Source organism: Schistocerca americana, chromosome 4 (assembly GCF_021461395.2).
Source record: "Schistocerca americana isolate TAMUIC-IGC-003095 chromosome 4, iqSchAmer2.1, whole genome shotgun sequence".
NCBI lineage: Eukaryota > Metazoa > Arthropoda > Insecta > Orthoptera > Acrididae > Schistocerca > Schistocerca americana.
In genome coordinates this window covers 853,298,417-853,323,625 of record NC_060122.1, presented here as the reverse complement: position 1 = coordinate 853,323,625, position 25,209 = coordinate 853,298,417, and the positions used below count along the sequence as shown (strand labels likewise).

The window sequence follows — 25,209 nt, the reverse complement described above, 5'->3', positions numbered from 1 at the left end:
CGCGGCTGCCGCGCCTGCAAGCAACAATTTGCCGTCACCCGCTGGTCGAAAAGTTTTTCACTGCAGACAACACAGTTTAGAGTCGAACTGTTAATAATTAATCACCCTTTCTCAATATTCTTGAGAGCGATCGGAAAAACAGCGTTATTTATTCGTTGCTAACCAAAGAACCGATACTCAAGTTCATTATTTTTATAGATCAGGAGTAGCTGAGGGCCTATAACACTTCCTTGTGGAACGCCAGATATTATCTCTGGTTTGTTTGATGACTTTCCGTCAGTTATCACCAACTGTGACTCGCATTTACAGCTGCGCATGCATGCCCACACCACGCGTCGTCTGACCTGCTGCATGACGTTCATAACGTCGTAACTCCTGAGCTGTGTGTCGTACAGTGACATAGTACTGTATGTACATTCAACGGCATATTTGGATGCTTTTTGCTAAATTTATTGCGAATAAAGTTATTACCAAAGAAGTAATAAATTAAACGTTATGTGACAGTTTTCCATGCATCTCATTGTTTGTGATGTGTGTCTCCTGAAATGTGTGTCGTACAGCGATATAATTGTGCTCTTACATTCCGTGGTGACCGAGCGGTCAGAGCCGCTTCAGTCTGGAACCACGCGATCGCTAGGATCGCAGGTTCGAATCCTGCCTCGGGCATGGATGTGTGTGATGCCCTTAGGTTAGTTAGGTCTAAGTAGTTCTAAGTTCAAGGGGACTGATGACCTCAGATGTTAACTCCCATAGTGCTCAGAGCCATTTGAACATTCCGTGGTATATCTGCATACTGCCTGTAAACTGTACTGCGAATGCAGTTTGTAGTAAAGACGTAATAAATTACAACGTTATACGTCATCAGTACTAACTGAATCCACAGCAGAAAAGTAGTAAGCGGCAAACATTTTTCCTTTCATCGTTTTGAAGGGGTTGTCAGCGAGAAAAAATTTGGTAATGGTGAAATTACGCGTAAACTTTGTTGTTGAGTCCCTAAATGTTCTTGTTGTCACATATTGGATGAGTAAATCTGGGAATTCACGCGTCGCGGCTTACGCTTCTTTCCCGCCGCCACTCCTTTGATAGGTAGGTTGTTCTTACCCACACAGCGGGTGTCGCCTGACACTGGGGTACATGTGCACCAGTTCTCGCTGAAATCGGTCCAGTATTTTAGGAGACATGGGACATACACACACACACACGCACACACACACAGACACACACGCACGCACAAATAAAACTATTCGCAAAACATTTCTCACACAGTATCCACATAAGCCGCTGAATGTACCTACAACGTTACATCATTGTACGACACTTAGTTAAAGAGATGTGAGGTCATATATGGATTTAAAAAAAAAAAAAAAAAAAAAACAGGTTTTCGGCTGTTTCGCCATCGTTGTAGAATATTATACCATTGTCATTTGTTTTTACATTCATAATATACAAAATATTCTACGAGGGGCATTTGAAAAGTCCGTGCAAAAATTTAAACTACTTACGTGTTTGGGGTAAACTTTTTTATTTTTCGACACTTCATCCAACGCTGTTCTAATTTGTTGATCCTTCCGAATAATTGTCCAAGTCTACAAAATAGCTGTTAGTTGCTGCAATCACCTCCTCGTTTGAATTAAATCTTCGTCCCGCCAGCCATTTCTTCAAATTGGGGAAGGAATAGTAGTGTGGGGGAGCCAAGTCTGGAGAACAGTAGGGATGTGAAACGAGTTGGAATCATATTTCCATTAATTTTGTGACCACAACTGCTGAGGTGTGTGCTGGTGCATTGTCGTGATGCAAAAGGACGTTCTTGTGCTCCAATCGCGGGGGTTTTTCTTGCAGCTCGGTTTTCAAACGGTCCAATATCGATGAATAATATTCACCTGTAATAGTTTTACCCTTTTCCAGATAGTTGATCAGGATTATCCCTAGTGAATCCCAAAAGACAGTCGCCATAACCTTTCCGGCCGAAGGAATGGTCTTCGCCTTTTTTGGTGCAGATTCTCCCTTGGTAACTCAATGTTTGGATTGTTATTTGGTCTCAGGAGTGTAGTCATGTATCCCTGTTTCATCCACAGTGACGAGACGACGCTTAAAGTCCTACACATCCTTCCTGAACAGCTGCAAACCATCCTTGCAACACTTTACACGATTCCGTTTTTAGTCAAGCGTGAGCAATCTCGGGACCCATCTTGTGGATAGCTTTCTCATGTCCAAATGTTTATGCAAAATATTATGTATCCATTCATTCGAGATGCCCACAGCACTAGCAATGTCACACACCTTAATTCTTCTGTCATCCATCACCATATCATGGATTTTATCGATGATTTCTGGAGTCGTAACCTCCGCAGGGCGTCCAGAACGCTCAGCATCACTTGTGCTCATACGGCCACTCCGAAAATTTTGAAAACACTTATAAAATGTTCTAATCAAAGGTGCAGAGTCACCGTAATGTTTATCAAGGTTCCCTTTAGTCTCCCGAGGCGTTTTGCGTTTCATAAAGTAATGTTGAACCAACACACGAAATTCTTTTTCGTCAATTTTTGACAATCACTGGACTACCTTGACTCATACGAATGCCAAAGACATAGACCAATACTGCTGAAACTTGGTGTGCGTTCTTTCAAAAGATGCTACTAACTAAACATGACCTCGATACGCGCCGGTGGTGCCATCTCTCGGACTTTGCACGGACTTCTCAAACGCCCCTCGTACTAACAAGGGAACCTCCCCATCGCACCCCCCTCAGATTTAGTTATAAGTTGGCACATTGGATAGGCCTTGAAAAACTGAACACAGATCAATTGAGAAAACAGGAAGAAGTTGTGTAGAACTGTGAAAAACTAAGCAAAATATACAAACGGAGTAGTTCAAGGGAAGATAAGCAACAATAAGGACGATAGGAACGCAGGAGCGCCGTGGTCTCGTGGTCTCGTGGTAACGTGAGCAGCTGCGGAACGGAAGGTCCTAGGTTCAAATTCTTCCATCAAGCGTAAATTTTAATTTTTTATTTTCAGTTTGTGTGACAAACTCTTATGTTTTCCTCACTTTTTTGGGGGTGATTATCACATCCACAAGAAAACCTAAATCGGGCAAGGTAGAAGAATCTTTTTACCCATTCGCCAAGTGTACAAGTTATGTGGGTCGACAACATATTCCTGTCATGTGACGCACATGCCGTCACCAGTGTCGTATAGAATATATCAGATGTGTTTTCCTGTGGAGGAATCGGTTGACCTATGACCTTACGATCAAATGTTTTCTGTTACCATTGGAGAAGCACGTCCTTTCGTCTACTAATCGCACGGTTTTGCAGTGCGGTCGCAAAACACAGACACTAAACTTATTACAGGGAACAGAGATGTCAATGAACGAACGGACAGATAATAACTATGCAAAAATAAAGTAAAATTTTCAGTCGAGGGAAGACTTGAAACGAGGATCTCCAGCAGCTGCTCACGCTACCACGGGACCACGGCGCTTCTAAGCACACTTCGTCCATGATGTTGCTTATGTGGCCCATGCACTACTTAGTTTGTATATTTTGCTTATTTTTTCACAGTTCCACACAACTTCTTCCTGTTTTCTCAATTGATCTGTGTTCAGTTTATCAAGGCCTATCCACTGTGCCAACTTATAACTAAATCTGAGGGGGGTACGATGGGGAGGTTCCCTTGTAAGAACTAACGGAACAGTCAGTTAACACAAGACCATTTTTTTATTTAATGTCTGTAGTTGAGAAACTTATCTGATCAGACTTCTGATCTTATTCCACTCAGTTTTCGTGGTTTAATTGTTTGAACTGCCTGTTAACTCTTTCATTTCCTCGCTGCCTAATGATTTAAAACTCTTTGGTGTAATTAGCGTGAACTGAGATGTGACAAGAAGATGGAGACATTATTAAATCGCCCATGTTACCTCAAAGTTCCCGAAAAAAGCACAGAAAAAACTGTCTTGGTATCCAATCACGGCTGCGACAGTTCTACTGCACACAGTATTGTTTAACCGCAGTTTGGCAGTGGATTGACACCAAACATTAAACGTTCTAAATCTGCCCAATGTGGTCAATTCAGAGAAAGACTACACAGCACTCAAGAAGAAGATTATCAATAACAAAGTTACTACTTGAGTCTGAAGAGCTGTCTCAGTCAAAATGCGATCTGAAAAGGAATATTGACGTTGTAACTACACAGCGATCTGAAGGTACCCAGTTAAGAGACCTAGACGCGATTTGAAAACGCTTCTTGTAGGTGGCCTCGGTTCTGGCGAAATAAAGAGCAAAACAACGGATTATTTCCACACCCACGTAGGCAACTGATTTCCAAGCCGTGACACAGGACTGTCACGATCACGCATAGGCTAATAGAATTGGGACTTTAATGCTTATAAGAGAAGAGAAATGGTTTGCCAACTTACGTTTTGCAATCAGGTGTACACTTGGCACGAAATATTTGTGGCAGATGATGGCCATCGTGCCGAACAGGTAGGCGGCTGCCACGGCGTGCAGCGCGACGTACCCCTGCTGGCGCTCTGCACGCGTCAGACCGTCCCACGGGAAGTCGTCGACGGCCGGCGGGCTGCAGTTGGCGAGCGCCGCGTCTGGAAAGGGAATTCAGGTGATGGGAGAGAGAGAAAGGAGGTGTCTGCACACCCACAACGTCACCAGTGGCTCCACACTGGTGGCGGGCGAACCGAGGGCCGAGAACTGCCACGTCGAGTTCTCGCTGGTCCCGAGAAACAATACAGATAGTGCGACATCCAGCTACATTCTGTATCAGGACTTTAAAGTCGAGGGCTTTCATTCACGGTGGTCATGGAGTGCAGGGGTTTACACACACTCCTAACACGGTGAAGGTTGGGGCTTTGAATCCCTTAACGAGGTTAACAATTTTTATTCAAATGTCTTTGATCATTATTTTTGTTTAATTAATTCGTTTGAACGTATTTTTCGTTTTTAAACCTTTGTCGTTTTAATCATCGTATTAAATTTTATTTGCCCTCATTTCGGTTTTCGGTTGTCGCTTCTCAGTTCTCGCTTCGTAGGTCTCACTTTCTAGCTCTCACTTCGACTCTACTTCTACATCCAGAGCTACACTCTACAAACCACTGTGAAGTGCACGACAGTGGGTACGCCTCACTGTACCTGTTATTATGGCTTTTTCCCGACTCATTCACATAAGGAGCGAGGGAAAAATGACTGTTTACATGCCTCTGTGCGTGCTGTAATTAATCTAATCTTACCCTCACGACCCCTATGGGAGCGATACGTAGAGGGGTTGTAGTATATTCCCAGAGTAACCGCTTAAAGCCGGTTCTTGAAACTTTGTTAGTGGACTCTCGGGTCACATCTTTCAACATTTCAGTGATAATCTCCTTTGGCGCAAACAAACCTGTGATCATTTGTGCTGCTCTTCTCTCTATACGTTCGACATCCATTGATGGTCCTAATTCATAAGCTACTCTACCACTCCACTAAACCGAAGTCTGCCGCCTGCTGTAGCCACGACTGACTGGGCCTATGCGATCGTTCCACTTCACGCCCCTACAAACTGTTACACCCAAGTATTTACGTGAGTTCACAGAGTCCAGCTGTGAATCACTAATATTGTATTCACAGGAAACTATGTTTCTTCGTTTTGTGAAGTGTACAATTTTAAATTTTTGAACATTTGAAGGAAGCTGCCAATCATTGCACCACTATGTATCTTATCAATGTCTGATTAAATATTTTTACAGCTTCGTTCAGGCTGTATTTCGTTGTAGATAACTGCATCACCCGCGAAAAGTCTTTTTTTTGGGGTCTTCTGACTGGTTTGATGCGGCCCGCCATGCATTCCTCTTCTGTACAGATCTCCTCATCTCAGAGTAGTACGTGCGACTTACGTCATCAATTATTTGCTGGATGTTTTCCAATCCCTATCTGCCTCCACAGTTTTCGTCCTCTACATCTCTCTCCAGTATCCTGGAAGTCATTTCCTGATGTCATGACAGATGTCCCATCATTCTGTTCCTTCATATTTTCCGCATAATCCTTTATTCTCCGATTCTACGCCGAACCTGCTCATTTCTTACGTTATCAGTCCACCTAATTTTCAATATTGATGTGTAGCGCCGCAGCTGAAATGGGTCGATTTTCTTCTGTTCTGGTTTTCCCAAAGTTCATGTTTCACTACCATACAGTGCCGTGTTCTAAACGTTCATTCTGAGAAAATTTTTCCTCAAATTAAGGCCTAAGTTTGATACTAGGAGACTTCTTTTGGCCAAGAATGCCCTTTTATGAAAATGCCAGTCTGCTTTTGATGTCCTCCTTGCTCCGTCCGTCATTTGCTGCCTAGGTAGTAGAATTCCTTATCTTCATCTATTCTGTGGCCATCAATCCTGATGTTAAATTTCTCGCTGTTCTCAATTCCGCTATTTCTCATTACTTTCGTCCTTCTTTGATTTAGTCTCAGTCCATATTCTATACTCATTAGACTGTTCATTCCGTTCAGCAGATCATGTCAATTCTTCTTCACTTTCACTCAGGATAGCAATGTCATCAGCGAATCGTATCATTGATATCCTTTCACCTTGAATTTTAATTCCACTGCTGAATCTTTCTTTTACTTCCATCATTGCTTCTTCTATGTACAAATTGAACAGTAGGAGCGAAATATTATATCCCCGTCTTCCCCTTTTTTAGTCCGAGCACTTTGTTCTTGGTCGTCCACTCTTATTATTCCGTATTGACTCTTATACATATTGTATATTACCCGTTTCTCCATATAGCTTACTCCTATTTTTCGCAGAATTTCGTATATCTTGCACCACTTTGCATTGTCAAACGTTTTTTCCAGGTCGACAAATCCTATGACCTTGTCTTGATTTTTCTTTAGCCTTGCTTCCGTTATCAACCACAGTCTCAGAATTGCCTCTCTCGTACCTTTACCTATCCTAGAGCCAAGCTGATTGTCATCTAACACATCCTCAATTTTCTTTTCCCTTTTTCTGTATATTTTTCTCGTAAGTAACTTGGATGTATGAGCTGTTAAACTGATTACGCGATAAAGCTCGCACTTGTCAGCTCTTGCAGTCTTCGGAAATGTGTGGAAGATATTTTTCCGACAGTCCATGAACCAAGGATCTTGCCAATGGTGGAGAGACTTGCATGCCTCAGCGATACAGTTAGCTGTACCTAGGTGCAAACCACAACGCAGGGGTACCTGTTGAGAGGCCAGACAAACGTGTGGTTCCTGAAGAGGGGCAGCAGCCTTTTCAGTAGTTGCAAGGGCAACCGTCTGGATGATTGACTGATCTGGCCTTGTAACATTAACCAAAACGGCCTTGCTGTGCTGGGACTGCGAACGGCTGAAAGCAAGGGGAAACTACAGCCGTAATTTTTCCTCGAAGGAGTGCAGCTCTACTGTACGTTTAAATGATGATGGCATCCTCTTGGGTAAAATATTCCGGGGGTAAAAAATGGTTCAAATGGCTCTGAGCACTATGGGACTCAACTGTTGAGGTCATTAGTCCCCTAGAACTTAGAACTAGTTAAACCTAACTAACCTAAGGACATCACAAACATCCATGCCCGAGGCAGGATTCGAACCTGCGACCGTAGCGGTCTTGCGGTTCCAGACTGCAGCGCCTTTAACCGCACGGCCACTTCGGCCGGCATTCCGGGGGGTAAAATTGGCCCTTATTCTGATCTCCGGGCGGCGACTACTCAGGAGGACGTCCTTATCAGGACAAACAAAACTGGCCTTCTATGGATCGGAGCATGGAATGTCAACTCCCTTAATCGGGCAGGTAGGTTAGAAAATTTAAAAAGCGAAATGGATAGGTTGAAGTTAGATATTGTGAGAATTAGTGAAGTTCGGTGGCAGGAGGAACAAGATTTCTGGTCAGGTGAATACAGGGCTATAAACACAAAATCAAATAGGGGTAATGCAGGATTAATAGTGAATAAAAAAACAGCAGCGCTGGTCAGCTTAGTGAACGCACTATTGTGACCAAGATAGACACGAAGCCCGCGCCTACCGCAATAGTACAAGTTTATATGCCAACTAGCTCCGCAGAAGACGAAGAGATTGATGAAATGTATGATGAGATAAAACAAATTATTCAGATAGTGAAGGGAGACGAAAATTTAATAGTCATGGCTGGAATTCGATAATAGGAAAAGGAAGGGAAGAAAGAGTAGTAGGTGAATATGGACTGGGGGTAAGGAATGAAAGAGGAATCCACCTGGTAGAATTTTGCTCAGAGCATAACTTAATGATAGCTAACACTTGGTTTAAGAATCACGAAAGAAGGTTGTACGCGTGGAAGAGGCCTGGAGACACTGGAAGGTTTCAGATAGATTATATAATGGTAAGACAGAGATTTAGGAACCAGGTTTTAAATTGTAAGATATTTCCAGGGGCAGATGTGGACTCTGACCACAATCTATTGGTTATGAACTGTAGATTAAAACTGAAGAAACTGCAAAAACGTGAGAATTTATGGAAATGGGACATGGATAAACTGAAAGAACCAGAGGTTGTAGAGAGTTTCAGAGAGAGCATTAGAGAACGATTGACAAGAACAGGAAAAAGAATTACAGAAGAAGACGAAGAAGAATGGGTAGCTTTCAGAGATGAAATAGTGAAGGCAGCAGAGGATCAAGTAGGTAAAAAGACGGGGGCTAGTAGAAATACTTGGGTAACAGAAGAGATATTGAATTTAATTGATGAAAGGAGAAAATACAAAAATGCAGTTAATGAAGCAGGCAAAAAGGAATGCAAACGTCTCAAAAATGAGATCGACAGGAAGTGCAAAATGGCTAAGCAGGAATGGCTAGAGGACAAGTGTAAGGATGTAGAGGCATATCTCACTAGGGGTAAGATAGATACTGCCTGCAGGAAAATTGAAGAGACCTTTGGAGATAAGAGAACCACTTGTATGAATATCAAGAGCTAAGACAGAAACCCAGTTCTAATCAAAGAAGAGAAAGCAGAAAGGTGGAAGGAGTATATAGAACGTCTGTACAAGGGCACTGTACTTGAAGACAATATTATGGAAATGGAAGAGGATGTAGATGAAGTTGAAACAAGGCCCCGGTAGTAGACAACATCCCATTAGACCTACTATAGCCTTGGGAGAGCCAGCCCTGACAAAACTCTACCATCTGGTGAGCAAGATGTACCCTCAGACATCAAGAAGAACATAATAATTCTAATCCCAAAGAAAGCAGGTGTTGACAGATGTGAAAATTACCAAACTAAAAGTTTAATAAGCCACAGCTGCAAAATACTAACACGAATTCTTTACAGAAGAATGGAAAAACTAGTAGAAGCCAAACTCGGGGAAGATCAGTTTGGATTCTGTAGAATTGCTGGAACACGTGAGGCAATATTGACCTTACGACTTATCTTAGAAGACAGATTAAGGGAAGGCAAACCTACGTTCCTAGCATTGTAGACTTAGAGAAAGCTTTTGTCAATGTTGACTGGAATACTGTCTTTCAAATTCTGAAGGTGGCAGGTGTCAAATACAGCGAGCGAAATGCTATTTACAATTTGTACAGAAACCAGATGGCAGTTATAAGGGTCGAGGGGCATGAAAGGGAAGCAGTGGTTGAGAAGGGAGTGAGACAGGGTTGTAGCTTATCCCCGATGTTATTCAATCTGTATATTGAGCAAGCAGTAAAGGAAACAAAAGACAAATTTGGAGTAGGAATTAAAATCCATGGAGAAGAAATAAAAACTTTGAGGTTTGTTGATGACATTGTAATTCTGTCAGAGACAGCAAAGTGGCTCTGAGCACTATGCGACTTAACTTCTAAGGTCATCAGTCGCCTAGAACTTAGAACTAATTAAACCTAACTAACTTAAGGACTTCACACACATCCATGCCCGAGGCAGGATTCGAACCTGCGACCGTAGCGGTCACGCGGTTCCAGACTGAAGCACCTAGAACCGCACGGCCACACCGGCCGGCTAGACAGCAAAGGACCTGGAAGAGCAGCTGAACGGAATGGACAGTGTCTTGAAAGGAGGATATAAGATGAATATCAGCAAAAGCAAAACGAGGATAATGGAATGTAGTCGAATTAAGCCGGATGATGCTGGCGGAATTAGATTTGGAAATGAGACAAAGTAGTAGATGAATTTTGCTATTTGGGGAGCAAAGTAACTGATGATGGACGAAGTAGAGACGATATAAAATGTAAACTGGCAAAGGCCAGAAAAGCGATGCTGAAGAACAGAAGTTTGTTAACATCTAGTAAAGATTTGAGTGTCAGTAAGTCTTTTCTAAATGTAGTTGTATGGAGTGTAGCCATGTTCGGATGTGAAACATGGACAATAATTGGCTTAGACAAGAAGAAAATAGAAGCTTTCAAAATGTGGTGCAACAACAGAAGAATGCTGATGATTAGATGGGTAGATTATATAACTAATAAGGAGGTAATGAGTAGAACTGGGGAGAAGAGGAATTTGTGGTACAACTTGACTAGAAGAAGGGATCGGTTGGTAGGACAGGTTCTGAGGCATCAAGGGATCACCAGTTTAGTATTGGAGGGCAGTGTGGAGGATAAAAATCGTAGAGGGAGACCAAGAGATCAATACACTAAGCAGATTCAGAAGGTTGTAGGTTGCAGCAGTTACTTAGAGATGAAGAAGTTTGCACAGTATAGAGTAGCATGGAGTGCTGCGTCAAACCAGTCTCTGGACTGAAGACCACAACAACAACAACAACAGATGGTATGTCATCAGACTCATACATTCTGCACACCATCGTGAATAGCCCTTTTGTTGCCACTTTCCCCAATGATTTTAGAAATTCTGATGGAATGTTATCCATCCCTTCTGCCTTATTTGATCTTAAGTCCTCCAAAGCTCTCCTAAATTCTTATATTAATACTGGATCCCCAATCTCTTCTGGCCGGCCGGTGTGGCCGTGCGGTTCTGGGCGCTTCAGTCTGGAACCGCGTGACTGCTACGGTCGCAGGTTCGAATCCTGCCTCGGGCATGGATGTGTGTGATGTCCTTAGGTTAGTTAGGTTTAAGTAGTTCTATGTTCTAGGGGACTGATGACCTCAGATGTTAAGTCCCATAGTGCTCAGAGCCATTTTGAACCCAATCTCTTCTCAATCGACTCTTGTTTCTTCTTCTATCCGACCAGACAAATCTTCCCCCTCACGGCGGCCTTCAATGTACTGTCTCCACCTATTCGCTCTCTTGTCTGCGTTTGACAATGGAATTCCTATTGCACTCTTGATGTTACCGCCGTTACTTTTAATTTCACTGAAGTTTGTTTTGACCTTCTTATACGCTGAGTCAGTTCTTCGGACAATCCTCTCTTTTTCGATTTCTTCCAATTTTTCATGCAGCCATTTCGTCGTAGCTTCCCTGTTGACTTCATGCCTCAATGACTTGTATTTCTGTATTCTTGAATTTTCCTGAACGTTTTTCTGCTTTCTTCTTTCAGCGATTAACTGAAGTATTTCTTTTGTTACCCATGGTCTTATTTTACTATTAATGTTGTGTGCAAGGTCATTAATATACAAAATGAGCAGCATAGGTCCCAACACACTTTCCTGGGGCACACCCGAAGTTCGTTCTACATTTGGCGATGACTCTTCACCCAAGATAACACGCTGCGCCCTCTCTACCAAATTGCCCTTCATCCAGCAACAAATACCACTTGATTCTCCATAAGATCGTACTTTTGATAAGAAGCGCAGGTCTGGCACTGAGTCAAATGATTTTCGAAAATCGAGAATACTGCATCTGTCTGACTGTCTTGATCCATGGGTTTCAGGATGCCACATGAGAATAGCGAGAGTTGCGTTTCACATGATCTATGTTTTCGAAAGTCATGCTGGTTGACATGGAGGAGAATGTTCTGTTCGAGATATCTCGGTATGATTGAGCTCAGAATACGTTCTAAGATTCTACAACAAACTGATGTCAAAGATACTAGACGGTAGTTTTTTGGATCACGTCTACTGTCCTTCTCGCAGACAGGTGTGACCTATGCTTTTTTCCAGCTACTGGGCACAGATTTTTGTTCTAGGAGTCTACGGAGGATTATACAGTCAACAGAGGGGCTACCTCAGCTGCGAACGGGGTTTATAGTCTAACAGGGATGCAAGTGCTTCTAGTATGAAACACATTAGAGTGTTGAATTGAAGTATATATTAAGACATACCATATATTTGCAACATCAAATATTATAATTACACAACGAAATGAACCGTTAATATGATTGTGAAAATGGAAGGGGTTAAAATAATTTGTAAACAAGTTGTGATGAACATAATGAAGTTGTCTAAGGACTAATGATACGGCTAGCAGCAGCGATCTCTGTGGTCGCCCTGTAACTGGGGGCAAAGCTCTGCCTGTCCAGGACTCGAAAGCCGTCGGATCACCAGGCCTCTGTGGTCTCGGGGAAGCGGCAGCGACTCGTGTAGCAGGGGTCGCGGTCCCAGTTCTGCGTGGAAACGTATTTTTTTAGTGGGTACGTACCTGAGAACATTTTTGTATGGATCAGAATGAGTGTATCAGCCGTCACATTTTGTAGTAGATGTCCGCTGCAATAACGAGGAAATCCAGATGAATCTATGGTAGTGTGTTTCTGCATATCACTACAAGGCCTGGAGCAATTTTAACCAGACTACAAATCCACGCTTTGCACAAGATACTGCAGGCAGTGAGGACGAACTTAGGGATCTGGTCTGCTAATTTAAGTTTCGGTCTAGAGATAAACATGAGGAAACCAAGCTAATGGTTATTAATCGAGAAGGCTTAGATCAAATTCAGCTTACAGGGTGCTTAAAGGATCTGGAGGTAGTGAATGTATTGTATATCTAGGATCTCTGATCAGTGACACAGGAAATAAAACGAAGATTCGTCCTCGGTCGAGTCACTATGCTCAAACTCTCTGAGATCTGGCAGACGCGGGCAATATCTGATACAACGAAGAAGTGCCCCGTGGAATCGTTGGCATTTCCTGTGTTCTTGTACGGCTGCGAGACCTGGCAGAAAAAGCCAATGACTATTGCCGGTTCTAGGCGCTTCAGTCTGGAACCGCGCGACCGCTACGGTCTCAGGTTCGAGTCCTGCCTCGGGCATAGATGTGTGTGATGTCCTTAGGTTAGTTAGGTTTAAGTAGTTCTGAGTTCTAGGGGACTGATGTCCTAAGATGTTAAGTCCCATAGTGCTCAGAGCCATTTTTGAACTATTGCCGAACTGGTGCCTTAAAGATGTGGTGTCCCCGGAAGTTGTTACGTGTACCATGAACAGAAAGAAGAAGAGGTGCATTCATTATAGACGAACTTAGCACCCCAAAAAGTTTATTTTCTCGTGTCAGCCAAAGATACTTCCAGATGCTTGGGCATATTTTGAGAAGAGAGAGGGATAATTTAGAAAAAATAATCTTCCAAGGCAAAGACCACGAGGAAGAGTAGCAAACAGATGGCTGGATCAAGCGAAGATCACCAGCCTATCTCTTCACAATATTTTAAGAAGAGGTGAATATCCCTGTGAATGGAGGCGTCTAGGCGAAGTTTCAATTAGTTAGGAAATAATGAATTAAGAAATGAAGTCACGACACTCAGCAGTGAGTTAACCGAGTAATGATGTGACATACCACAAGGACAGAAGTACTGCTAGATTACGCTAGGATAGTCATTTGGTGCGAGGTGCACCGGTGGCTGAAGGGAATGCTTACGTGTATCGGAAACGACTGACGTTAGCGTCAAATCTACAATTTACGGGGTTTCTAGGCCGACTGACGAAATGAGCTTAGTCGAGCAGAAGAACTGAACGTCTGAAAATTTTAAGAAAAGAAAAACTCTCTTTAGAATCTTCTATAGGGACCTGAACTGAAAGACATTCTTTTTTATTCAATTATATTCTCGTACATTTCACAGTTTTGATGGTGAAATTGCAATGCAAACACATAATTTTGGGTATCAAATATGCATTGACTTGGACAGAAATTTATGCAGGCTTCTTTTAACTTTGACTGCATATAAGGGCGCAAGTATGAGAGAGCATCCCTAAAGAAGAAGCTATCGGTTCCTTGAAGTTGCCGTTTCTGCCCATCTGCACTCCACACGCTGGCGAGCGTGACTGTGCAACGGCGCCCGGCACAAAGGCGGCTGCTTAAGTCGCGGCGGGAAACCCGGGCAGTGCCGGCCACCTGCTGTAGCTGCAGGCAGCGGAGAACCTTGCGGTGTAACAGGCACGATCTCTTCAGTTAACCACCTCGCAGCCCACTGCCCACCAATGGCTTCGCAAGCAACTGACTCAATTTCGGGCTGCCGGCTTTTTTCTGCTTCTTTCCAGTGGAACTCAGTTCCGTCTTCTTTTTAGTTTCCTACTTGCTACTGTGCATAAGTAAATGTGTTTTGGCACCAATTTACGCGTGACAACTGTATGGCAAGTTACGTACACCAACCAGCCGAGTCGCTACCAGTGAGTCCTTTTCTATCGTGGAAGAAATGGCAGATAACAATTAATAGATTTATTTTTTTCTCCCCACGCTATTTAATTGCAATGCGATAACTGGCTGCATATGAAAGTGTAAGCATTATGTTACACGTGACTGTGAATATGGAGTCCCGTACGGACGATAAAGTAATAAGCATCCACGCCGTAGAGAAAATTCTGAAAGAATCGAAAACAAATAAGTCACCATCTCCCGACGGAATCCCAGTTCGATTTTTCAAAGAGTACTCTACGGCGTTGGCCCCTTACTTAGGTTGCATTTATCGCGAATCTCTCGGCCAGCCCGAAGTCCCAGGCGATTGGAAAAAAGTGCAGGTGACTCTTATGTATCAGAAGGGCAAAAGAACGGACCGGCAAAATTACAGACCAACATCCCCAAATTCGGTTTACTGCAGAAACTTTGAGCATATTCTCATTTCGAAAATATCAAATTTTCTTGAGTCCGAAGCTTATTTACACATATCAGCATGGATTTAGAGAGCATCGCTCGTGCGAAACTCAGCTTGTCCTTTCCTCACATGATACACTGCGAACTATGGATGAAACGCGACAGGCAGATTCCGTATTTCTAGACTTCCAGAAAGCATTCGACCCGGTGGTCCACTGCACGCTGTTAACGAAGCTACGAGCATGCGGGATAACCTCACAGATATGTGAGGGGCTCGAAGGCTTTTTAAGTCACAGAACCCAGTATGTTGACCTTGACGGCGAGTGTTCATCAGAGACAATGATATCGCCAGGAGTGCCTCAGGGAAGTGTGACAAGAGCGAGAACTGATTTGGCGAACGGTTAGGGGAGCAATCTGCTGATGATGATGCTGTGGCGTACAGTAAGGTGTCGAAATTGAGTGACTATAGGAGGATACAGAATTATTCAGACAGAATTTCTAGTTGGGGTCATGAACCGCAGCTAGCTCTAAGTGTAGAAAAATGTAAATTAATGCGGATGAGTAGGAAAACCAAACCCGTTATTTTCGGATACAGCATTAATTGTGTCCTGGTTGACACAATCAAATTGTTTTAATATCTGGGCGTGACGTCGTTAAAAATAGAATGAGCATGTGAGGATTGTGATAGGGAAGGTGAATGGTCGACTTCGGTTGACTGGGAAAATTCTAGGGAAGTGTCGTTCTCACCTGTAAAGGAGAATGCATACAGGGCGCTAGTTGCACCGGGTGTCTGGGACCCGTTCCAGGTCGGATTAAAGAAGGACATCGGAGCAGTTCAGAGGCGGGCCGCTAGGTTTGTTATTGGTAGGTTCGAACAACACGCAAGTGTTGCAGAGATTCTTCGGGAACTCAAATGGTAATCGCCGGAGGGAAGGCAATATTCTTTTCGAGGAACAGTATTCAGAAAACTAAGATAACCGGTATTTGAACCCAACTGCTGTAGGGCTCTACAGCCTGCAACATACGTTACGCGTAAGGACCACGAAGGTAAGATACGAGTAATCAGGGCTCATACGGTGGCATACAGATAGTAGTTTCTCCCTCGCTCTGTCTGCGAGTAGAACAGGGAAGGAAATGACTAGTAATGGTACAGGGTACCCTCCGCTACGTGCCGTACGGTGGACTGCGGAGTATCAATGTAAATGTAGATTCCCTTTCACTGTATCAGTGCAATCTGACTTAGCGCATTAATGTTATTCAAGTTTGTAAGCGGTATCGGAACGCTCTTAGAGTCTCTCACACAAATCGGAGAGCTTGTCTTATTACAATGGCTTCTGCGGTACACGTGGAAGCTTCGCCTACCATCGTACCTGTATGTAAGGCAACAGAGACTTTATCTTATTCAGATGTACTGGATCCATCTGTGTATTACTGCAAGGAGTTGCAACACTTTGGTTTAAAAACGATAAAACCTCTGAAGTTTAGTTTTGTCCGTGGGTGGCTTCGTGCGGTATCTGCTAACCTGAGGGTCTGCTAATGGTATCCGTATGGACACTGGTACTCGTTTCATAAAAAGCGGTGACTGTAAAAGCTCGCTCCCCATTCGGCAGAATTCTCAGGACATGCGTGACGGGCCCTGATCGACTCCATCTTGTCGCAGAAACGAGATACGTGGCCGGTTACTGTGTTATCCTTACAAACCCATCTACAAGTGTTGATTCAGTTGCTGTACTGCTTCATTTTAGTGTGTGTGTGCGTGTGTGTGTTCCTAGGATTTAGCTCAAAGCTTGTAAGTGTAATATGCCGTTTTTGTTATTCACGTATTAGAAACTGTGTAAATGGGTGATGTCCAGAGGCTAGTCGCCGTACTTAGAGTAAAAGCCTTTCGCTAACTGCACTGGAGAAAATAAAAGAGGATATTCAGGTTAGTAGTGATCATATACATAGCTTTTACTATACTGTGGATTCAAGTAACACATAGCAATTAATTTGAAGAATATAAGGTGAATTTTGTTGTGGATTTCCATTTGGTGCACTTTGGGTCTGCATTGCTGCTAACACACCAGAATAGTTTTTATGACGGACGGCGTACTATATCTTCCTCCAATGCTGAAAAAGAATAATTGTATCAGTGGTGGAATGCTGGGTCTGAAGTTGCCACTCCATGCTGAAGGTAGTGTAGTAAGTAACAGGAGCCTTTCCACAACTGTTCAAGACGCGGAAATTGTATTTTCGGCGATTGACAGAACACAGATTGGCTGACTACAATGAAGGACAGGTTCATGGGGGGCCCCGTGAGGTATGACGGAGCAGTCCATCTGGTAAGAGAGGGAGGCGTGGGTGTAGAGACTGCAGACGGCCACGGAGGCTCCAGTACAGTGAGCAGGTCCAAGCGGAAGCAGGCTGTAGGAGTTGTCCAGGGCTGGCGAGGTCTGCTGTGGGGACCTTTCAGAACCATCGGCCATGCAGTGTACGAAAAATACATCAAAAAAAGTTTCGCATCACCTCGGTTCCGAGAGTTCCGGAACCTGTACAGAAACCTGGAATAGAGATCAACATAAACATCATTTCCGCTCTTTTATTACTCATGAAAACCACGCTTTGCATGTAGTACCACCATACAGCGAGACCACCAGAGGTGGTGGTCCAGACTGCTGTACACACCGGTACCTCGAATACCCAGTAGCATGTCCTCTTGCATTGATGCGTGCGTGTATTCGTCGTGGCATACTGTCCACAAGTTCATCAAGGCACTGTTGGTCCATATTGTCCCACTCCTCAACGACGATTCGGCGTAGATCCCTCAGAGTGGTTGGTGGGTCACGTCGTCCATAAACAGCCCTTCTCAATCTATCACAGGCATGTTCGATCGGGTTCGTGTCCAGAGAACATGCTGGCCACTCTAGTCGAGCGATGTCTTTATCCTGAAGGAAATTCACAAGATGGGAACGATGGGGGTGCGAACTGTCGTCTATGAAAACGAATGCCTCGCCAATATGCTGCCGATATGGTAGCACTATCGGTCAGAAGAAGGCATTCCCGTATCGTACAGCCGTTAAGGCGCCTTCCATGACCACCAGCGGCATACGTCGACCCCACATAATGTCACCCCAAAACAACAGGGAATCTTCACCTTGCTTCACTCGCTGGACAGTGTGTCTAAGGCGTTCAGCCTAACTGGGTTGCCTCCAAACACGTCTCTGACGATTGTCTGGCTGAAGTCATAAGAGACACTCATCGGTGAAGAGAACGTGATGCCAATCCTGAGCAGTTCATTTGGCATGTTGTTGGGCCCATCTGTACCGCACTGCATGGTGTCGTCGTTTGCAAAGATGGAACTCGCCGCGGACGTCGGGAGTGAAGCTGCGTATCATGCAGCCTGTTGCGCACAGTTTGAATCGTAACACGACGTCCTGTGGCTGCACGAAAAGCATTATTCAACATGGTGGCGTTGATGTCAGGGTACCTCCATGCAATAATCTACAGGTAGCGGTCATCCACTGTAGTAGTAGCCCTTGGGCGGCCTGAGCGACGTATATCATCAACAGTTCCTGTCTCTCTGTATCTCCTCCATGTCCGAACAACATCACTTTGTCTTTACAGGAGAGCTTCTGTAAAGTTTGGAAGGTAGGAGACGAGATACTGACAGAAGTAAAGCTGTGAGGACCGGGCGTGAGTCGTGCTTCGGTAGCTCAGATGGTAGAGCACTCGCCCGCGAAAGGCAAAGGTCCCGAGTTCGAGTCTCGGTCGGGCACACAGTTTTAATCTGCCAGGAAGTTTCATATCAGCGCACACTCCGCAGCAGAGTGAAAATCTCAACATCACTTTGGTTCACTCCGAGACGCCTGCACACTCCCCTTGTTGAGAGCCCTTCGTGGCACAAAGTAAATATGCCGACGCTATCGAACCGCGCTATTGACTGTCTAGGTACGGTTGAACTTCAGACAACATGAGCCGTGTACCTCCATCCTGGTGGAATGACTGGAACTGATCGGCACTCGGACCCCATCCGTCTAAATAGATGCTGCAAATGTATGGTAGTTCCCATCTTTGGGCGGGCTTAGTGACATCTCTGAACAGCCAAAGCGACTGTGTCTGTGAAACAATATCCACAGTCAACGTCTATCTTCAGGAGTTCTTGGAACCGGGGTGACGCATAACTTTTTTGCTGTGTGTAGATTTAATTACATTCAAATGCTGTTCTGTGATCACTGAACTGTCTTAAGTAGGCTATATTGTTATGTAAGGCAGAAAAGGACCGCTGAGTACCTAACCTTCACAAAAATTTTGATAAAGTAGAGAGGCTGTCAATAGTTGTAAAGAATCATCCCCATTGCGCAGAGTGAAACAGTGCCACATTTAAGTCTATGTGGGATTTACCCTGAATTTACCATGTGCTGCATGTGCCAAGCACATCTGATATTATACTGCCACAGCTTCCTCGTACGTTACGTAAATATTGTCAGTTTAATCCCACAACACCTAGCGTCAACTGCAGTGGACGATTGTTCGCTGTCACTTGTTTGGCGTTCTCAGTCAACCACGAGGCTCTAGATGCACACAAGGGGGTGCTAGTAGGGAGACAAAGCAGGAATGAGTGCATTTTGTGAGGGCGGGTTGTCTACATCAGGGGCAGGTATGCACTCAGGGTCAACTTAGTGTTCTACTTTGATTGACAGGTACTTAATCTATTGTTCTCCTTTGATTGACAGGTACTCAACCTACTGTTCTGTTAAGTGCTTTCCCATGTCACCCCGATTTCCTTTTGATTGACAGGCACTTGACCTATTGTCCTCCCCACCCCCTCCCTCTTCCCCAACCCCAACCCCCGTCACTGCATCAGGTACACTTTCAGGTCTGAGCTATTGGAATAGGCACCCCCTCTCACTCTTATCAATTTGATTGACTGCTTAATTAAATTGATCAGTTAATTAACTTCTCTGGTGGGGAAGTGCCACACTCCCTGCCACGCCTACCTGGTGTGAAGTTCAAATTCCATCACGAGAATGCAACCTGTACTAACCTAAGAAAATGGTGGGAAGTTAGGTCAGTTGGGCTACCTCCACTAACCCAACTCATACGACTGCCACCTCTTCCTAAACACTGACGGGAAGTTTGAATTTTGGAGGGAAGATAGGTCAATTCTACTATCTCTATTAACATAACAAAATGTCAGGAAAGAAAGGGCGAATGGGCTACCTCCACTAACTTAAGTCATGTAACTGCCACCTCATCCTAGGAAATGGTGGGAAGAGGACTCGACCTGTGCTGGACATGAGTCTTTATTTTGGATACACTATTTATTTATACAATTAGAGGCAGTACTTCAATCCAGTGTGTTAACCACAAGGTGTGGAGTCCAACTGACATAGTACACAGTACTGCCACCAGACGATGCTGTCGTCCGTTCCGTGATGTAATCCAAGATAGCATGTAAAATGGCAGGAAACAGTGTGGTCGTCAAGGGCTCCGGAATCCAACTACCCTAGTACATAGCACTGCCACCAGAGGGCGTTGTCATCCATTCTCTGATGTAATCCAAGTTGGCAGTGTGTTGGAGGAAGAGTCTCATAACAGGAAATTCAAGGGTATATTGTTTATTTATAATAAAAAATCAGTTTGTGGGGGCTGGATTTCTCTTGCTCATCATTCTCTGCTGTTTGGAAACATGTAGGTCTTGTAAGAAGTAATTATGTGGAGCAAACATGTTGCATAAATTAATGTTCGGCACTGTGCTCTGGGTGTCTTAACCTAATATTTGGCCCTTTGCCGGCACTTAACCTATTCTTCTGTTCAGTGGTTTTCCATGTCACCACGATTTCCTTAAACTATTCTACCGCCTTTGATACCAAATTAAGTAATTAGTTATGTCCTCCCACCATATTCTGGGACACTTTTCGCATTTCTCATGCTTTTGAACGCCATTTCTGGCGCATTCTTCTTTGTCACCAACCCCCTTAAATTATTGTACTGCATTTTACATAAAAATTATGCAAATTAACGTAGTGTTCTGCACTTAGCCTGCTGTTCTCACGCACACCCTCCCCTTAACTATTGTACTGCTATCACCACATTCTTATAAAATATTTGTGCAAATTAATTAAAACGAAATTTTTCACATGTATGGGGTAGTTCCTTTTAATTTGCAGCATCGTATTGGTTGGTGAAATCGATGGAATACAGAATAACGAATGATCACTAATAAAAAACACATGCCGCCGCTTGACGCCCGACGCTGCCGCTGCATCTATACTGTAGGAGGATGACCGTATCCCACAGACTATTCTGTAAGTCGCAAGAGACTCTCCCTGTGGCCCTGTGTCGCCCATTCAAACATTGTTTTTTCTGCTGTAACACGCTTTGTATACTGCCATACATTTTTTTTCCGCCACGACCTCGAGGTCTGTTTCAGGTTCTAAACTGACATTAACACCTTCTGATCCATTGCCTTTCGCAGAAAACTTGACGTCACATAGTGCAAATCATGTTGTTGCTGCGCCTACCATAACATGCTGCACACACTGGGTGATTTTAAATAAAAGACAGTTTCAACATAAGGAAACTGGAAGAGTTTGGCGGCGTTGTGGAGAGTTTCCAAATTGCTGTCCGAAAGTGAGTGACGATCTCTACATTTAAACTCATCTGTCACAGTGACGGAATAGCTGATGGCTCCGTGTTCCATTTCGACTGATTCCTCATATTGTGGTCATGTACGCGATCACTGTTTCGGTGCTATCCGTCCCCAGAAGGTGTTGTCCTTCCACCAAAACTCTTTCTTCAACTCAAACAAGCGATGCCAGTCAGTGATTGTGTGGTAACCAACGACGTACCAGTGGACAGATCGGATGGAAAAGCCCCCCCAGTGTACTAAAATAATGAGCATTACAGTTGATTGTGTGAGCAATTTTACCAATTTTACAGTAATTTCAACACCAACCAATGATGTGACAGCATGTTTCCCAATTTCAGTATCATAGCTAAAACACCCCCTCCCCCACTTTGCATCATTGCAAATGTGGATAGATGACTGTGCAGTACGTACATGCACTGTTAATTCTCGAACACATCCATCATCAAAGTATATCAGACAGCGATCTACAAATTTCTAACACATTGAGCATAGTGCATAATTTACGATCTATCTCTATGCTGATGGTGGTCATAGAGCATTCTCGCAGTATTAGAGTAAAATTAGAGACTGAAAGACCCTCCTCATACTGTCATTAACCAACCCATCCTTCAGCACCGTTACCGATTTAATCTGCAATCGACCAGAATTAGACAAGCGACATCTCATGAATGAATGGAGTTTGCCGAGTCCTCGCCCAACCAAGTGCGAAAGTTTTCTCGAGATGCGCCCATGTCGATGAGGTTAGTATTCCTTATCGATGTATAGAAACAGATCTGAAGGTGTGATGTAATAGCAGACAGTCCAGAAGAACAAGAAAGGGTGACTTTTATGTGCAATGGAGCTCCAGACGGATGGAGTTCGAAGCATTTTTACATAAGTCAACCAAGCTATCAATTTTAAAGTATTATTCCAGAGTCTAGGATCAGTACCTGGGAGGTACTGGTAAGAGAGAACATAAACATATGCACTCCTAAGGTTCAATGTTCCGCACTTAAAACGGGCTATAATGTTAGATCGCTTGTGTTTCCAACCTATCAGTTGTACGGTATGTGGCACTGTCAATATTCCAAGGTAAGAAATATATTTCAAGCGCATGGCATACATCCTTCTTCCCGGTTTTTCTACGATAAACTATGTTATCGAATCGTAAAACGAAAAAACTACTTCCTTAAAACATTGGCTCTGTGTGATACAAACACAATATGTCTTTCTAGAGATGTATCCACTGTTCACATCCGATCACGCTTCAGAAATTATATTATGCCTGCATCAGCCCTATATAAAATTATGGTTAGTAACAGGGAATACCTCTTACAAGGAAACAGATAAACGCTTAACAGCAGCGTCTGACGTGTGAAAATTACAAGTTACTCTGCCACTAACTCTGTAAACAGCACATCTGTCAAGCAGATGCGTACACAAGGGATTGCAGTGTCTCACAAACACCTATCGCTAACTTAGTATGAAACTGAAATATCGATTTTACACTTAACATGTGACAGAGGGATTGCATAAATCATAGTTTGTTTAGAGGAATGTGCCACGTTTCATTACACATGAGATGGAAGTCCTCTGATGACCGACAGGTTTACCGTTAACGATCGCAAGTAGACAGTGCTTTAAATCACGTTCAGAACACGTGACCGTGTAAGAGTCGAACGCAGGCTATGTCATGTGACTGATGTATCCTGACAGAACAGTATAAAAATTGACCTACAGCAACTTCTCCCTCTCTAAAATGCATCATCAGTCTACCATTACATCGTACCTCGTTACAGCTCCATCTCAATCGATCACCCCGTCCACTCTCTGTCATCCTTTAATGCAGATGCATGTAAGTTTAGAGGCGGATGGTTCTCTGTCTTCCTGAAAAGCGTCAAATACAGTAGTCAACTCGCGTGTATCACTGGTACCTCAATAGACATTCAGTATAATGCTGCCTCAATGGAAAAAAAAAATTGACTGCTTCCCTGATTCTCTTTGGTTCCATGTCTACTTTTTCTCGGATTCCTCTTGCTGCCACATACTTTTTCCCATGTACAAATTATTCTGTGCGAACCAGAAGATACGCAAGTACCTCCTCAATTTCCGGGCATTTTGATGTATATTTGGTCAATTCATACTTATTCCCACATCATTTTTCGCAATTATATCGATTTTATGTCAGATCTATCCATCCGATCATGACATAACCTCTCGCTCTGTGTTCTAAAATTGCTTGTAAATGTAGCGCATCTGCCAACACCTGGCCCAAATGCCTGATTTGGAGGTGTAGTATAGGACTGTACTCGATTGTGTCCAGTCACCTCCACATTTGGAGTTTGCTCTGTTTTCTGTATGTGTATATACATGTGTCCTGGAAGGCTCCCAGGACCCAGTCCCCCCTCTGCGGGACCAAACTTCGACCATAGAACAAGTGTTCATGCATAGCGTGTGATTGGTCCACTTGCGAACCCTATCCTGGATGCCCCATGTGGTGGATCCACCTTTCAACATCAGTCTGTATATATATATATATAGTGCACGGAAGATCCACACTCGAACATTAACTCGGATGTGGTATATCGTAGATCTGCATCCCAACACCACTCGTACCTTGTGCATGGTAGATCCACCTTCAAACCCTAACCTGTGAACAGCATATTGTGGATCCACATCCCAAAATTGCTCCGGATGTAATGTGAGATGGATCCACACTCGAACACTAACTCAGGTCTACTACAGCATATGTGATGAAACTTTAAACTGGCCTGTGCAGTGGATCAATACCTCTATATCTAACAGGATCATCACATGTGCTCAAAGCCGGCATGCATGCGGTATTTGCTTTCGATGTATGGGAGGAGAACGATGCAGTAAAAATCTTATCGAGTTCTCTATTGCATGAAGTTAGTGGAGCTTTTATAGTTCCTAATTCTTCTCTGGTGGATGGAACAGAATAACGATGATAGAATGTTGAAGTGATAGATGTGAATGGACCCTGAGAGACGTGGATCTGTAGTACCTGCTTGTAGTTTGGAGAAGCACCCCATTGCAGTAGCAAAATCCACGTCCTTCCCCCAGTTCCCGTACCGTCTTTTATACTACCTCGTGTTGCAGAAGCAGCTTCATTTCCGTCGAATGGTCCAAACACAGTTCTGTCACAGTAACTCAGTTTCGCCTGTTTTTACACGGGTTGCCAAAGGTGGTGCCGACTTACATTGGAACAATCACATGTGCAAAGATGTAGGGGCGGTAGCGCAGAATCAGAGGGGTAGTTGCAAGATACATAGGGGCTACCTAAAACCATGTTGGAATTTTACTGTAGCAGATAGGTTCGAGAAAGGTGGCTTGTTTCGAGATATGAGAGTGCCAGAAATATGATGCGGCGTCGAGACAGAATGTGCTACAAATACTGGAGAAATATCTAGCAGCGGCAGCGTGAGGACGTTGCAAATATCGGTTTCATACCACGCTTCTTAGCCGAATCCCTTTCAAAATGCGGTAATTTTATTACGAGGTTGCACTGTTGGCGACCTATTTGTCTGATACTATACACTATAGCGATTACCATCTCGGTATTTTTCTGTAAAACCACGTTATTCGTAGGTAATGCCATACATGGATTTATAAAGCCGGTATAGCTTTTAATATGGGTACCTGTGTGCACAAGTAAAACCAAGACCGCTTGTGACAGTAACATACAGTAGTTGTTGGTTTCGGGTCTTTTAACA

General features: G+C 43.7%; 1 protein-coding gene across 3 annotated transcripts in view; it reads right to left on the bottom strand.

Annotated features, from left to right (window-relative positions):
* Positions 1-25,209, bottom strand: part of LOC124612887 (sodium/potassium/calcium exchanger 3-like) — a 269,335-nt gene that overhangs the window by 185,660 nt on the left and 58,466 nt on the right. For 2 of the 3 annotated variants that reach the window (XM_047141338.1, XM_047141340.1), the window contains one exon: positions 4,417-4,599. The exons of the other annotated variant lie outside the window; for it this stretch is intronic. In XM_047141338.1, coding sequence (XP_046997294.1) covers positions 4,417-4,599 — 183 coding nt within the window. The remainder of the gene's footprint in view (positions 1-4,416; positions 4,600-25,209) is intronic. 3 annotated transcript variants of the gene reach the window in all.